This window comes from Populus euphratica, unplaced genomic scaffold, assembly GCF_000495115.2.
Source record: "Populus euphratica unplaced genomic scaffold, PopEup_1.0 scaffold37.1, whole genome shotgun sequence".
NCBI lineage: Eukaryota > Viridiplantae > Streptophyta > Magnoliopsida > Malpighiales > Salicaceae > Populus > Populus euphratica.
Genome location: NW_011499909.1, coordinates 551,711 through 568,598, shown reverse-complemented (window position 1 = coordinate 568,598; position 16,888 = coordinate 551,711). Strand labels below are relative to the sequence as shown.

Sequence of the window (16,888 nt, the reverse complement as noted above, 5' to 3'; positions counted from 1 at the left end):
AGATAATAGATACTTATATTAATATCCAAAACTGAATAAATAATTCATAAATATTTAAAATTCTAATCAATGAATAACACGTAGAACACAACTGTAAAAAAAATACAATCCTCGGCTATTCATTGACATTATAATCTAGTAAATATTAAGAGTTTGTTTTTAAAAACCCAAAGGCAAGTGATTGGTACATGAATTGACTCTTCAAATCGATAATAATTCAAAATCCAACCCCCAGCTTCCCAGAACTTCTATAAAATCGGGCAATTTCGTAGGCGAAGGCAATAATTAAATTACTAGTTTACTACCTAAACATACCGCTTTAATGAAGAAAATGTGGTAGGTCCAAAGCATTAAATTATAGTACCGGAAAAAAAAGAAGCATTAGTCTTGTAAGAAGATACTTTTCATTTTAGTGGTTATTTTTTATTTAAAAATTATTAAAATAATATTTATTTTATTTTTTATAATTTATTTGTAATATCAATTTATCAAAATAATTTTAAAATATAAAATAATTTAAATAAAAAAAGTTTCAAACAAAATCTAAAAAGAGCCTAAAATGCCAGCTCAGCGAAAAAAGATCTTGAAGATATTTTCGAAAAGGGAACCAATCTTTTCAAATTTTATCGTTATTACAACATTATCACTCTCGTGTCTCATCTCATGTCTAAAAGAAAAAAATATCTTCTTCCTCCTCCACTCCCAGAACGACACGCTCTCTTCCTCGTTACTCTTTAGGGCTTCGCCTTTCCCAAGCGCATCAAAGATGGTTACTCACAAATCAAAAACCAAAGAAACAGTACCGTGTGATTTCTGCAGTGAACAAGCAGCAGTTCTCTACTGCCGAGCTGACTCCGCTAAACTTTGTTTATTCTGCGACCAACATGTCCACTCCGCAAACCTCCTCTCGCGAAAGCATGTCCGCTCGCAGATCTGCGACAACTGCAGCTCGGAGCCGGTTTCTTTCCGCTGCTCAACTGACAATTTGGTACTTTGTCAAGAGTGCGATTGGGACGCTCACGGTAGTTGTTCCGTGTCTGCTTCACACGATCGTACTACTGTTGAAGGGTTTTCTGGTTGTCCCTCCGCCCTTGATTTGGCTTCCATCTGGGGTTTTGATTTGGAAGAGAAGAAACCGGAGCCGTTGATTGAAAATTGGAGTAATAATAGTTGTGGGGCCATTCATGATTTGGTAAATGAGCCTTGGGTTTATGATAAATCCAGTGGTAATTTGACTTTTCAAGACTTGATGGTGCCTAATGAAAACAATAATAATGGTAATAGGAATATTGACAATGTTATGGTTTTTGGAAATGTGACCAAGAGCCCAAGTTGTGGGAAATATAAGCATGTGATATATAAGCAGTTGTTTGAGTTGTTTAAGAGGGATTTGATGGGTGATGGTGTTGAGAGCGAGGGTTGTGGTTTTGGTGATGGCGAGGGTTGTGGTTTTGGCGGTGGTGATGGTGGAGGAGAGACTTTGGTGACGCAGAGTAGAAGCGGATGGCGGAGTGGTGTGAAGGGAGTGCAATTTGGGAACCGGAATGATGGGGGTTTTGGGGATGATAATGCTATTGTTTGTGGTGATAATGGTAGTGGTGGTAATGTTAGAGGTGAACAATTGCTGCAGGAACAAAGGCCGTTTACTTCTTTGCTTATGCTGCCGACGGAGGTGGATGTCAAGTCTAATGGGAGAGTTGTTGGTGGGGATATAACGTGGGATAGCAATGCCAAAGCTCATGACACTCAGGTAAAAATATGAATTACCGAGATTTTCCAAATGTGATGTCTCGTTAGCATTTCTTGTTGTTTTTGTTAATGTAGATTAAATGTATACATTGCCAAACAAAACAAGTGAATATGGTGGCCACTCTGAGAATTGTTTGCCCATCTTTCGAGTAATAGAATAGCAATATTGATTGTGGCTTGTAATTGGGAGACACGGGATTTTCCTAAATTATTAAATAAAAAATTTGGGGTGAATTTGTTTATCTATCATGATCATGTATCCCGTTTTGCATCTAGTTTCTTGAAGGTTTCATGAAGGTTTGAAATTTAAGAGTGTTTTCATGAATTCGGCATTTTGCTTTTGGAAAATTCAATTGGTAGAGGATTTTCATCTTGCTTTTCTAGGAAACGTTTGCCTCTAGGTCATATCCCTGCTCGTATCATTTTTATCACACAGCTCAGATGACCGATTAGTTTTTCATGTGAAAACACTGAAGAAAGGATATCATGTGTCTTCAATAATGACAGTGGATTGCTACTTTTGCAGGTATGGGACTTTCATTTAGGGCAACTGAGGAATCATGATGAATCTGGCCAGTTAGAAATTGAATATGTTGCAAATGATGCAGGATTTGTGATCAAGGATTTTGGTGAACTAATGAAAGAAACATCGTCAACTAGCCCAAAAATGTTGGGAGACATGTACCAGATGAATTGTACCACTGCGCATGATGATATGACGTCATTTAATGTAAGTTCTATTTATAATTGTGGGGATCTTGGCTGAAATCTCTGTAAACTCTTTGGGGAGGGATTTCTTTGCAAACCTTTTGTTTTTTCAGTTGGTGCTACAAAATTTTCTTTGAAGGTGCTGGTGCACTAATTATTTACACTAAAGATAGCATAACCTTCAAAAATCTGATTTGGGGTGCTGCATCTCAGTACATCTAGATTTGAGTAGTAACAACATTTGTAGGCTGATAGAAGGATTCATTTTAAATTTACTGTCCAATATTGTAGATAGAATTAGTTAAAATTTGTATCTTCTATGATTCTTTATGCTGAAGTGACCCAACTAACACCACACCATTCAAACCCAATTTTTAAATTATAATTACAATAACACATAGCTTATGTGCTATGAATATTAATTTTTAATATACAGTCCGTTTCTGTATATTCACGTATATGATATATAAATGAATTGATTTATACTGTTGGGCATTTGATTGGAAAGGTCCTTGACCTTGATGTTATTGAGCTTGTTCTATATCGTCCATTGCCTATTTATGCCAATCCCCAACCTATGTGCATTGTCAGTGGCTTATTTGCCTTTTCTTATTTGGCTTATTTTTGAAATGCAGAACAACTTAAACAACCCATCATCCAGCCAGGGCCCAGCAACATCTGAAAGTAACAACCTTCCTATAGTACGATCGGGTTTTAGTAAACCAGGATGTTCAAGTAGTTCTAATGATGTCCAGTTCATGGAACAGTCTATTCTCATAAGAGGTGAAGGCTTGAAAATGGAAGCAGCAACCAAGGTTGGCATGGAGCTGCTGGCCAGGAATCGAGGCGATGCCATGCAGCGATACAAGGAGAAGAAAAAAACCAGAAGGTATGCATACCTTCCTTTGCGCTGCTTGCTTATCAAGTGATGCATTCTGAACCATTAAATTGTGTTGATAGATATGATAAGCACATACGCTATGAATCAAGAAAGGCGAGAGCTGATACTAGGAAGCGAGTGAAAGGTCGATTTGTGAAGACAACTGAAGCTCCTGACAGTTGAATTCATGCCTAGTTAGATTTCCTTGATCTCATTGTAAATATTCTTTAAATTTGTCTCACAGTGAATGTACAATTCTCAGTATCTTTTTTGCGCTCCTGTGCATTGTTCTTGATCATGCCAGCATTCCCTTAATATGGTTACGGTTGATGGTGTTTCGTCTTAAATTATTGCACTAGAGGTTGTCTGGCTGACAACAGCTGTTGGTAAGAGGCATCGTGTGATCGATGTGGTAATGGCAGACAGATCTGGAGTACCTGAGAGATGAGGAGTTTTATGTTCTAACTAGTCCATTGCCCTGGGCTGGATGATTTTTTTTTTTTAATGTAAAAAAGAACACTAAGAGTGTGAATTTCTTTTGGCAATGCTATTAAATCCACACAGGTAATAAGTATTAATTAAAGCTAATCTAATGGGTTCAAAGGAAACTTAGGTAACTGGATAATGAATGAATCATCTTGTAATAAAAACCAATAATGCATGAATCATCTTGTAAAAAAACCAAGATAAATTTATTTTAAAAGTATTGAGATGATGATATATTAAAAGTATTGTGGTGATGATATATTAAATGATTTTGGTAATTATGTAATTTGGTTCATGAATATAGTTAAGTTTAATAATGTTTTAAAAAATAGTTTTTATTTAATTATATGATAAAAACAAGATGAATGTAATTTTAAGTATTAATTCTAAAAAATATAATTTTCAAATTGTTCGAGATTGTAATAAATCTAAACAAACAAAAAAATTTATAAAATTTATTTTTCAATCAATTTAACATTTAATTTCCTAATTAATTTAACATTAATAGATTAAATTAAAAAAAATATTTTTTAAATTATTATCAATATTAAATAAGAAAATCAAATTACCTCTAAGATGAAGATTAAGACCTTGAAATCAAGCTTAAAAAGTGAATTTGTTTTTTTAAAACTTTGAATTCAAGTTAAGTGTTGTTTTGTATTTATAGGCACTATAGTAACTTAACATTGCAAAAAAAATAAAACAAAAAAGACCACAATAAGCTAATCCACACTAACTAAAGGAGGTTAAGTGTGAAATCCATTGTAGAAAAAACTAATAAATTTATAATTTCAACCCAAATTAATTGATCCAAATAAATGTTTTAAATCTAGATTAATATTTTAAATTTGCAACTTGTAAAATTGAAAACATTGCTTTAATTAAGAGTTTTAATTGTCAATCAATTTAATATTAAATGAAGAAACTGAAAAAAATCTCAAATTTAAAAACTAACCAAAAGAAAAAAAAAAGAAAAAGAAAAAAGAGCATCAACTATGAAAGGGTGAGATTTAAAAAGAAAATAAATAAAAAAACTATCCCAATTAAAAAATAAAATCAAAAAAATAAAAATCAAATTTGATATACAAAAAAATTACAAGAGGATGCAACTGAAAATAAAATAAAATTTGAGAAATGAATTAAAATAAAACAAATAGGAATAAAAAAATAAAAGAGAAAATAAAAAAAAAACTTGAAGGGATGATATGAAAATATGGAGGACAAACACTGGTTTTTAGGTAGAAAAAGAAAAGAAAAGATATTGGTGATACATCATAAATTTGACGACTACACACACCATACAGAAAATAAAAAAAGCTTAAGATGAATCAAATTATATAATGAAATAATATTTTTTACTATTATAGTCAATTGCACACACCATCTTAAGATGACAAAGTAGTCTGAATGCATGGAATACACGCGTTAACAAGTTTTAAGTTTGTATTTTTTTAAACACTACTCTACACTCATTACCCAAATATTATTACAAAAAAAAAAACATTTTGAAATTATAAATTCACCTCTCAAGCCAAGCGTTTTCAAATTTGAATCCAAGAATAATAAAATAATTATACTATTACAAAAAAATAATATAAAATGCCCAAAAAAACTAAATCATAGTTAAATAATTATTTGCTTTTAAAGATAACAAAGTTATTTTATTGTAAAAAAAATAATAAAAAGTCATGAACATCTCTTAACAATTTTAAAATGACAATTGAACCAAAAAAAATCATATTACCCTTAAAAAAAATAGATTATTGAGAGTTTTTTTAAAATGCAAAGCTATCAATTAATTATTACAATCCACAAGAAAACAAAAATATATCTACAATGCTTTGCCCAAGTGTTTTCAGCTCTCGCTCTATTTTCTTTTCAGAAGGAAAAGGGGAATCAGATTCATTTTGGAGGCCAACTTGTAGCAAGTAACCTGGTCATCATGCTCCCATATTGTTCTTGCCAGTATTCCAAAAGATTGATTAAAAAATTCTAGCTGGATACGCGAAATCCCTGTTAACTGCTGCCATTCTTTGGGACTTGAACAAAATTAATATACATGAAGACTTACTCGTATTCTAGTTATGGTGCACCGGTTCAATGCATGCCTTGATTTCCAAACCTCAAGTGGAACAGGTCATTTACCTTCAAGTTTCAACAAAGATCGTTTGGACTCTTTCAAAGTAGCATGATTACGGTATTATACAAGGACTTGGTTTTACCGGCGGCTCTACAGCTCGTAATAAATCCTTTTTGTATTTTTAGTTTTAAAAGTACTTTTTTTAAAAATTAAATTTTATTATTTTATTTTCTTTGATTTTTTTATTGTTAAATTATTTTAATGTGATGATATTAAAAATAATTTTTTAAAAATAAAAAAATTATTTTAATATATTTTTAAATAAAAAATATTTAACTTCTAAATACCCCTTAAATAATGTAATTTGGCGTGTAGCTCTTCCGATCTGCTTAGCATGCACCTCTCAACAACGTCGCATTTACAACATTTCCAAGCAGTTTTAACTTCTAACAATGTAATTCAAGTTTTACTTTATTGTCTCTGTTTAGGCTCGCTAGCTCCCGCTGTGATGCGCCAGGTTTTCTAGATAAAAAAAAGTTTTGTACTTGTTGAGATAAAAAAAAAGTTGTCTAGACAAAAAAAGATTTGAATTTAGAATCCTTGTTTGGAAATTGTACTAGAAACATTTTCTGAAATGATTGAATTTACAGTGGTGTATGCCGAACACCATAGATGAACTGTTGTTTGAGTGAAAATCCTCATCGCAATGCAATTCTCATGTTGGCTTTTGGTATCTTGTGGAGAATCCGACTGAATATAAACAAATTGGTTTTTCAGGAAGAGATTACTGATCGGGATACAGCATCTGTGTTATATGGTATTGTAGCCAAAGATAGTTGATGGAAACTACCAAGAATGAATTTGTTTGGAGGTTGAAAAGGCTTCCTTAAATTGTCAAATGGATTGATTCCCATGGGACACTCCGGTTGTCAAAGTCAGAAACTTGTAATTTGAAGGTGCCGAAGATAAACGAAGGAGAATTTAGTAACCATCAAATATGGATATTCTATATATTATGTAGTCTATAACAGTCAATCAACATCCCATATGGATAAATAATTATACTTAAAACATCCCGACTGTAGTCTGGCTTTGACAAGGGATGATTTTACTTCTCTAGAAACTAACAGTATCTGCAAGCCAAGCAGGAACTATCCAAAGACTCTTGACTGATTCTCTATTCAAAGTAAAAGCAGGAACAAGCCATTACATATAGTCTATTACGTCCTTAAGAAGACTCACTTTTTATATTGTCGACTTGACTTTTACTTGGTGGCTGCGGTATTCTTCTGGGTGATGTAATTGGTTTGGATGAGTTGATTGTTGAAAGTTCTTCGTGTCTGTATCAAAGACACAAAAACGCGTTGTAAATTCTAGAGTTCAACATGTTAGCTAGTATCCGTGGTTACTAGTGAGCAGTACTGTAGTTGGCTGTGCCCGTGATGTACATGTATCGTATGCTTATAAATAAGTACATGGATTAGGTGCCTACACAGAAAAGCCATCTCTCTAATTGCTTTTATTTCCTTTTTTTTAGTCCACTATGGCATCAAGAATTCTAGCTTGCCTCGTAATTGCTGTTGCTATTGCCACCGTGGATTGTAACCTGGAAGGTAAGGAAACCCCACTCTATATCCTACACCATCTCCACATAAATTTCTTCTTTACCACCTTAGTTTTGTCGATCTTTGCAGAGAAAGTTATAAATTAATGGCCGAGAAATATTGATTTGAGTTCGTTAATATGTGTCTTTACTCTTTACTCTTCTAGTAATTAAAATGACTAACATGCTTATTTGTGAACAGGGGATGTTCTAAATTCTTGGAAAACCCAGCTGTTTGATCCAAACAATGTACTGCAGAGCTGGGATCCAACGCTAGCCAACCCATGTGCATGGTTTCATGTCACCTGTAACTCAAATAACAGCGTAACGAGGGTGTACGTTACTCTTTAGTCTTTATCAAATATGATGCATGCTCTTCGTCTGGGTTTTGCTTTCTAGCTACTTTGAGAATAAATACATTTTTAGGTTGACTTGAAAATTGGGTTTTGATCACTATAGAGACCTTGGTAATGCTGGACTATCAGGACCTCTTATCCCCGAGCTCGGACTTTTGGCTAATCTTCAATATTTGTAAGCCTTTTCATATCTCACCTTGGGAAGCACATGCCATTTTATTTGAAGAGCTACTAATGTACCATTTGATATTCTAAGCTCCATTTTCTTCAAGCTAGATGGACAAAGTACATAACTGTGCTATTGCGTGTCCTGACATTAATATTTTATTTTCTTGCAGGGAGGTATTTAGAAATAATATCAGTGGACCTATTCCTACAGAATTGGGTAATCTGACAAAACTAGTCAGCTTGGATTTATACCTTAATAAACTGTCTGGCCCAATTCCGGCTTCTCTGGGAAACTTGGGATCTTTGTTGTTTATGTAAGTGTATATCCAAAACCTCTTGAATTATCTTGATTGGAAGAAAAATATGAGAAGTATTTAGCATCGTGGTTTCTTCAAGATACGGTTACATGTTTTCTGATTCCAGGAGGCTGCACGGTAACAAGCTAACCGGAACAATACCAACATCAGTTATTAACCTCATAACTATAGGAAGATTGAGGATCCTGTGAGTCAACTCACTTATTTCTGCTATTTTACAGCTTTTATAGGGACTTATTTCTTGGGCACGCAGGGGTTCGGCGCCTATCATCCGGGCTAGCCTGCTATTCTTTTATACATGCACACACATACACTCACATGGGTGTATGTTTTAGATGCTTCCATGTTAATTCCAACTAGGACGTTTCCCATGAAAATTTAGCCAGTTATTTATGATTGTCTCCCTTCCTTTATTGACAAATCTGCAAATGATGTTTTTTCAGGAATGTTTCATCCAATTTATTGTCAGGGACTGTTCATCGCAATAATTCAACGGGTAAATCCTGTTTACTTTTCTAGCAGAAGAATTGAGATTTCGTTAACTCAATACCCTCTTTAGATAATAGCTAACACTGACCAGATCATAGCTGTCTAATTTAACGGGGTTGCTGAGGCAAAACCTGCCAATTTAGTCCAGCATCATCCTTTCATAAAGTTGCATGAAATTTAAGCACCGACGTTCTGATAAAATTCGAAACATCTGTTTGTGTGCACTACAGAGTCCAGCAAGACCATGGCATATATGTTCATTTCCCCCCCCTTTGCAGTGCTTATTTACTAATCAACTTAGTTTTGTTTCATCTGGTAGGATTGAGAATTACGACAGTCATACAAGATCCAAAGGCTCCTGCAATGTAAATGTACTGAAGATGGGAAATGCAGTAGCTATTCCCACCTGATGCTATAAACTAAAAGTCGGAATTTCTCCGACCTCCTTTCTTTTATAATAAAGCTACATGCTTGCTTTCTGGGTAGCGTTTGTATTATCATTCAATACATAAAATTATATTTCATGAGATTAGTGCAAATTCTTATGAACATTTTTTAACGAAGGAAAACAAATTGCGTAAGTTAATATGTTCGGAAACATATTCTATCAGGACTGGTTCATTTCAGAAAGGACAAAACGATCAGTTTTGCAGGCCACGTTAAATTGTAAAATTTGCTTTTATTTATTCGTTTTAAACTTCGCCGAGAGGCTTCAGCCATGCAGTATACAACAGAGAAGCCTCTTCTACGCAACGTTACCCCATTCTACTTGGAACTCAAAGGAATTTTAGACATATGTCCACCATTGCCGTATTTATTGATTTATCAACCAAAAAAAAAAAAAAACTCAGCAGACAGGCCAGATTCAAAATTAAATACATGAAAACCCGGTAATGGAAATTTGTGGGAAACGTTCGCATATTAAATTACAAAAAAAAACTAAATATCCTCGAAAAGTTAAGTTAATGTTAGTATTCATAATACTATGCAATTATAAAATTACTCTTAAATAAAAAAATCTTTAAATCAGGTATTGGAAACAAAATGATTTTTTCTCCATGACATATTTGATTTTTATAAATTATATAAGATTAAATTAATTATTTTATTTTTTTACAATAAAATTACTAATTTAACCATAAAATAAAATAATACAATACCTGTTATTAAGAGATTTTTTTTATCTTTTTATTTTTTTAATCAGTATAATTATTTTGATGTCCTTAAAGATAAAAATAATATTATTATCACTTAAGGGGTTTTGTTCATTTTATATTAGTTTTATTATAAATTTCAAGGGTATTTAGTGGAGTTGTTGTAATTTATATTAATTAAATATAATTAAAAAAAATTGGATGTGTGTATAGCACATACATGCTTGTGGATGCCTTCTACATTGCTCGCATAGTGAGTGGGGGGTTTTTTTTGTCACCATAAACCGCATTCTAGAATAATATTTAAAAGATTTTAATGTTTTCAATTTAATTAGAAGATGCATGCCTTTAGATTGGTGTTAGCGATAATTTTTTTTTTGTTTTTCTTTTTTGTTACCTTGAATTTTATGTTGGCCCCTTCAAATAATCAAATCAGTCCCTGCAATTTATTTCCCTTTCACATTTCATCCATGTCCTTTTAATTATTATTTTTTTATTTTGAAAAAGTCATGAAATTACATATGTTTTTCATTTTCACCTTCCTTTTATTTTTTTATTTTTTATCCTTTGTTATTGAATTGTTTAATAATCCAGATTAGCTAAAATTAGGTTATTTTTAGGCACTTTTTTTTCATTGTTTATTTATTTATTATTATTTTATTTTTTATCATATTATTTAAATTATTAATTTAACTAACGACTCATCTCTTAAATTTTCTTCTTATAGGTAATTGTTTTTTGCCCGGCCTGTGGCGGATCACGGGAAACAAATCTAATATATATAGAACAAGTACAACGTGGGTATTTCGATCGTTTGAGTATCAACAAAATTTTTTTCAAGGCTGTGCATTTGCAATTCTCTATTAAAAATTCAATGAAGAAAAAGAATTACAACCAAAGCATGTTCAGGATATATAAAACAAAAATGGTTCGTGTAGTGATTATATAAAAAAGAAAACTTTAAATATATTTCCAAATAATTATGATAGTATCAATCCTCAATTAAGGATTTCCATCTGACAGTTTGTTTTCCAATTTAATATAATTATCAAGGAGGCCATTTTGTTTAGTATTTGTTTTTCTCATTTGCATAGATTTTTATGCACAATTTTGTAATTATTAAAACGTACACCATCTAATATTTGTATAATTTTATTCAATTAATAATTACTATTTGATTTACAACTGTAAAAGATAGGATTTTATTTTCAAAAGCTGAATTCACGCGATAATTCAATGATTTTATTTTCTTTTATTCTCGTGTCTTTCAACTGATGGCGCAATTTGTGGCTTTGGTATATCTGGAAATTACACAATACTATGAAAATGATTATGGAAATCGGTGGAGAATAGTTTTGAATAACGGGAAATAATAGCATAGTTATAGTTATAAGATTCAACTGACTGAATGTTCAAATTATGAGTTGGGTGTTGACTATAATGAATTTTAAAAATTAATTAACTAACCATTTAATCAATGTTGAACAAGTTTAATTTAATATTAATTTTATTTCAAAAACAAATGTCTTCTTTTCTCATCAATATTTGTATATTATTTACTTCTTTTTTCATTTTTTTAAAAAATTAAAATTAATTGAAAAAAAGGACTAATTGATTAGTTTTTTAAAATAAAAAGACCATTTAATTTATTTTATAAAAGTAAATTAAAGGGCTAATTTATAATGAAGAGCCCTTCAACAACACATGCTATCCTAGTCAACATCAAAATTGACTGCCACCATATAGCCTTGTAAGATTTCATAGAGCTAACTGTTGTAAAATCGACCTAATAATTTCGTGATAAACGAAACAAATGGTTCTCAACGTATCATTAAAGGCCGAATGAGGTTGCTGATCTGGACGACCCCAAAACACCAACCAAAAGTTAACAAGGATAAATGAAGCTTTAAAAAGATAGTGATTGAATTTGAGTACAGAGGGAAAAAGGAGATGGAAAGAATGAAAAGCAGCTGGAACTTGTTTGCTTTATCGTTAGCATAATTCAAACTAAAAAGATATTTGACTCCCAATTCGTCCTTTATGCAAAGCTTATCATGGTGAATTCATCTTTTCCATGGGGCCAGGACATTATTTAATTAAAGACTTGCCTCGCTTTTCCATTAAATATATATTTTGCCAATTCTGAATTGATTTTCTTTTGAATTTCAAGAATGTTAATTATTCTATTGTGCTTGAAGTTGCTACCTGTATTTAACGCGGGACCCGTCTAAAAAGAAATTCGTACATAGTTTTCTAATATAAATAAACATAATTTTTCTATTTAATTCTTAAATCAGATTGAAATTTTGAGAGAGTGCTCTTCATGTTATGTTCTCTATGAAGGTTAGTAGGCTAGCAATATTGAAGGCAAAGAAAAAAAAAAGGACTGATATTAATCGAAAGATTTGATATTAATTGTGATGAGCAGATGTCAAAACTTGTTTAACAATAAAATAGAAAATAGAAATCAACAAAACCTTAATTGAAGGACGCACGATCTCGACTGGGAGATACTAAACAAATGTAGAGATCAGAAATCATACAGCTCTAGATTTCAAACAAGTTGGAAACATGACGATCCAAGAGTTCCAGAGAAACTTTTCCTAGATAAAACATGTTTTTTGTTTTGAAATCTTTTGAAAATTAACGGTTTTTATTATCTCGTTATCTTGACGTAGCATCAATTCAAACAGGACCGAATAAATCCAAGAAATGAGAGGTCATTGATCATTGTTTTTTTGGAAGGAGCTACCTCAAATTGGTCTCTATTTTATATTTAGAATTAATCAAGAGGTCAATCAGCAATACGTTGTTTGTGTTTAAATAAAACATCAATTCTTTTCTAATTAAAAATTAAATTAGTGTAATATAGTTTGGATATATGTCAACCTTAAAATACATATACTTGAAGAGATAAATAAAAGAATTCAATATAAATCATTTTAAAATTTAAGTTTCTGGATTAAAATTAATTACTGTTTAGCATCAATCCCCACTAAAAATGACTTATTTGCTGATAAGACAAGGTGGACACCAAAGAGATTCGTCTTTTCTTGATTAAACTCTCAATGGTCCGTATGGAAATCTTTTGCGTTTGAAGAAGCATATGACCAGCATAATCTTTTAACATTTGTTCCAACTTTTCCCACTCCCATCATAAAAGCAAAAACAGGAAGGAAAAGAGAGAGGGAAGGACGGAGGGAGGTGCAGTGCTAGTGCTAGGCTTAGTCAAGTCACTCCTTTTAAGGAGAAAGGTTCAATCTTATATCTAATCCTGCATATATACAAAGCTGTTTTCTAGTGTCTCTTCCACTAATATGTATCTAGCAAGTGACGGGTTAAAGGAAACCCTACCATGCATGTGAAGATCAACCATGAATCATAAGTCAAAAGACTCGAACACTAATCATGGACCCCCAAGACGAACAATTATTTCAAACTTTAAAAGACGAGTCTCACATGCCATCAACCACACATTTCCCACCAGCTCCTCCTTGCTAGCTGCATCGTCTCGGTGCCTTTCCACCTCCAGCAACACTTCACTTCCGGGGTAATAACAGTGATGAAAATAGAAAAGAAACAATATTGGAAAGGCCATCCTTCGAAATTACTAATACTGCTGGGATCATTTGATTTTTGTTTAGCAAATCTTTTCGGATGTTAGAAAGGATTGTTGGGACATTTGTAAAGAGGCACGAAGTAGATTGCAATGATTTTAATTAAGAAATTAAAGGCTGTGACTAATTAATTTGTACACATTATTTTAAGGTTATTTGAAATTCTTATGAATGATAGTGATCGGGCCTGAAATGTCGAGTCATTTTCGCAGAAGGATACAACTTACAAAATTGAACGATTGAGAATGTTTTTGCTTTGATGTTAATTGTCCAGGATAAGCTTTAGATGATTAGGTCCCAAATGGAGGAAAAAAAAAAAAAACCCACACACACACATATATATATAATTACGCTAATCATAAACTCGGAGAGCACAACTTTCTACTAACCACAAATATAGATAGTGCATTAATTATATAAGAAGACAAAACATGCAATTTTACCCCTGTTATTATGCAAGAAGACAAAACATGCATTTATATAAACAAGTCCGGAGCTTATAGTTTAGAGGATCATATACTTTCTCTTCTTCTATCCTACAACTTAAAATTTATTGTTAAGAACTTGCATAATCTAATTAGCCTTTTTTAGTCACCATTTTCTCCTCCATACATTAACTTAATTATCAAAGAGTTACTTAGACCACAAGAGAGACTTGTTTTGCAAATTTTTCAATCATCCCAATCTTCGCATATTATTCATACTTATAATATTTAACTCAAAGATTAACCTAGATCAAAACCTGAGTTACAAATTAAAAAAGTTGATTCAATTTTTTATTTTTTTACAAGGAAATTAAAACAATGATATTTTAATAAAAAAAAGTTTTTTTTATTAATTTGGGCTAAGTTAAGTCCTAGATAATAAATTACTAGGTTAACGTGCAAAGTCGGGTCAGTTATTATAATTATAACATCATCCATTACGCGGTTAAAAAAACACATCATCCGTGAAAGATTTTCCGACCTCACCATCTGCCAGTTGGTTTAGACTCCAGTTGATTATTCTGCAACTCAAAACGATGTTTTGAGCTATTTGAAACTTTTCCAAATAATGTGAGGAAGGTTAATTAAGTCCCACACATATGACCATACATGTGTAAATATCCAAAGACCAAATTTTACTCATGCAGCACCTTTAATTATGTGACATGACTGCTGAATTAAAAAAGAAAGAAAAACGAAGAAGAAAGAAAAGCTTGAGAGCCACCGAATCTCCTCCCAGCTGGTTGACTTATAATTGCTCAAGTGATGCTTCTTTTGCCATTAGAAAATTGTGAGTACTCTCCTTCTTTTAAATTGGGCCTTTCAGTGCCGAATCTACAGTATATATTTAAGTTCTTAAGACACATTAAAATATTATTGAAGCAATTAGAGGAAAACAGTAAATAAATATATAGTAAACGTTTTCTCGACCACAACATATATATATTTCCAGGTGATATTATTCTCTTATGCTTATGCCGTTCAGACTTGCCCATATCCGTATTTTTAATACTTCTAAGATACGCATAAAAAGAAGTGTATAACATATATATAGTATAATAATATTAAATAAATAATTAAAGTCATGCTTTAGATATGTATTTTTTTCTTATGCTTGGGGAACTTGAAACTTGAAGGTGGGAAATGGACAAGCTTGATAAGTCTCAAATATTCTCTTTATCCTGTTTCGGCCCTCTTGTACTAAAAGGTTAGCTGGTTTCCCTCCATCCGATACTGCATGCCCGCAACACTCTGCAATCTCTATGACTATTGTCGTTGTATATGATTACCACTACACGGCATTAAAAAACCGCTTGGTGCTTGAATTTGATCCAATTACAGAAGTAATTATTAATTACTATTACTAACTTGATGATAGTTAAAAGAGAAATCTGACTTGTGATTATCATTGCTGCTTGCCTAATGACTAGTGAGCACCGCACCTGCATTTTTGCTTCTTTCAACCATATTTTGTGGAACTTCAAATCGAAAATTCCTCATGATGAATCCAAATGCAAGATACTAACGGATTAATGGAGTTCTAACTTGTTTGAATTTGTAATGATCATATGTTTGTCTTTTATTTGACAAAGTATGCCCTTGTAGAATGTCATTGTCCAGTCACATATGATGTGGACCATACAGTGGTCCTGAGTGAACTGGACTACTCTTGGTTTACTTGCTCTTTCGCTACTCCTACTCCCCTACGCTTCTAACTTCTGACATGGCTAGCAAGGGCTGAAAAGGAATGGGAATATAAACACAGACTGTATAGGTAATATGGACAGGATCGTCCATGTAGTGAATGAGTAAGGGTAGTTTAGAACGTGCAAGGACTTTGGCAGCATGAGACGAACTTAACAATTGACGAGAGAGACCCGCCTCTTCAGGCTTTGCATGGGAGAAAAGGCCAAATTATAAAAAGCCCCCCCGAACTTTAGTTCAATAACAAGCACCATTTTGAATAGGATAGAAAGTGCTCAATTATACTATATATTGTACTTACCTTATATAGGTAGAGTTTATTTAGGAGACCGCGTTTTACTTAAAATATAGATGCAGCATATTTAATAAAAAAAAATATAATTAATTGTTCATGAGTCCTATAATATTTTTGTGTTTGAAATGTAAAAAAAAAAAAACAAGTTATTGCCACTTCTTACGTAAATAGTTCACTGAACAGTGTAGCATGCTATATTATTTGAGTCCTATAATATTTTTGTGTTTGAAATGGCAAGAAAAAAAAAAAAAGTTATTGCCACTTTTTACGTGGATAGTTCACTAAACAGTGTAGCATGCTATATTATTCAGTGAACACTGTAACATGCTATTAATATTGTTTAGTAAATAGTGAAGATATTTTTCACTGTAACATGCTATTAATATTGTTTAGTAAATAGTGAAGATATTTTTCACTGTTTACGTGAGCAGTGGAGCATCTTCATTGTTCCAGCCGGATCGAGTTTGGTTTAAAGCTCAAAATGTATTAAACTGAGTTCGATCAAGTAAAATAAAAATAAAAATTATTTTTTATTCAAAAAATTAATATTTAATATTATTAAATAAAATTACATAAATTAGACAGAGATTGCTTAATGGAGTAACATTTGCAGAATTTGATCGCAATCCTAAGTTTGTTCCTAATTAGATTTAACCTGATGTTGTTGCGCACTTAAAAAAAAAACTGTAATCTTTGTTGGACCTGATGTTGTTGCGCACTTAAAAAAAAATGTAGTATTTGTCCTTGTCGAATGTATTTTATACTTGATAAAATTATAGATAGTTTAATGGAAAAAT

At 32.2% G+C, this 16,888-nt stretch overlaps 2 protein-coding genes across 3 annotated transcripts; both read left to right on the top strand.

Annotated features, from left to right (window-relative positions):
- Positions 1 to 661: 661 nt before the first annotated feature.
- Positions 662 to 3,635, top strand: LOC105133745 (zinc finger protein CONSTANS-LIKE 15-like). 2 transcript variants are annotated; one of them, XM_011037845.1, is made up of 4 exons: positions 662 to 1,750; positions 2,276 to 2,479; positions 3,225 to 3,346; positions 3,418 to 3,635. In XM_011037845.1, exons 1-4 carry the CDS (start codon positions 767 to 769, stop codon positions 3,518 to 3,520), a joined length of 1,413 nt encoding a protein of 470 aa, XP_011036147.1. In that variant the 5' UTR covers positions 662 to 766; the 3' UTR covers positions 3,521 to 3,635. The 2 variants fall into 2 exon arrangements, with proteins under 2 accessions (XP_011036147.1, XP_011036146.1); XM_011037844.1 differs by having other exon boundaries at positions 3,093 to 3,346.
- A 3,741-nt stretch (positions 3,636 to 7,376) lies between these two features.
- LOC105133744 (somatic embryogenesis receptor kinase 1-like) lies at positions 7,377 to 9,363 on the top strand. The gene is made up of 7 exons (XM_011037843.1): positions 7,377 to 7,516; positions 7,709 to 7,841; positions 7,966 to 8,037; positions 8,201 to 8,344; positions 8,454 to 8,534; positions 8,791 to 8,843; positions 9,156 to 9,363. Exons 1-7 carry the CDS (start codon positions 7,447 to 7,449, stop codon positions 9,203 to 9,205), a joined length of 603 nt encoding a protein of 200 aa, XP_011036145.1. The 5' UTR covers positions 7,377 to 7,446; the 3' UTR covers positions 9,206 to 9,363.
- Positions 9,364 to 16,888: the final 7,525 nt, after the last annotated feature.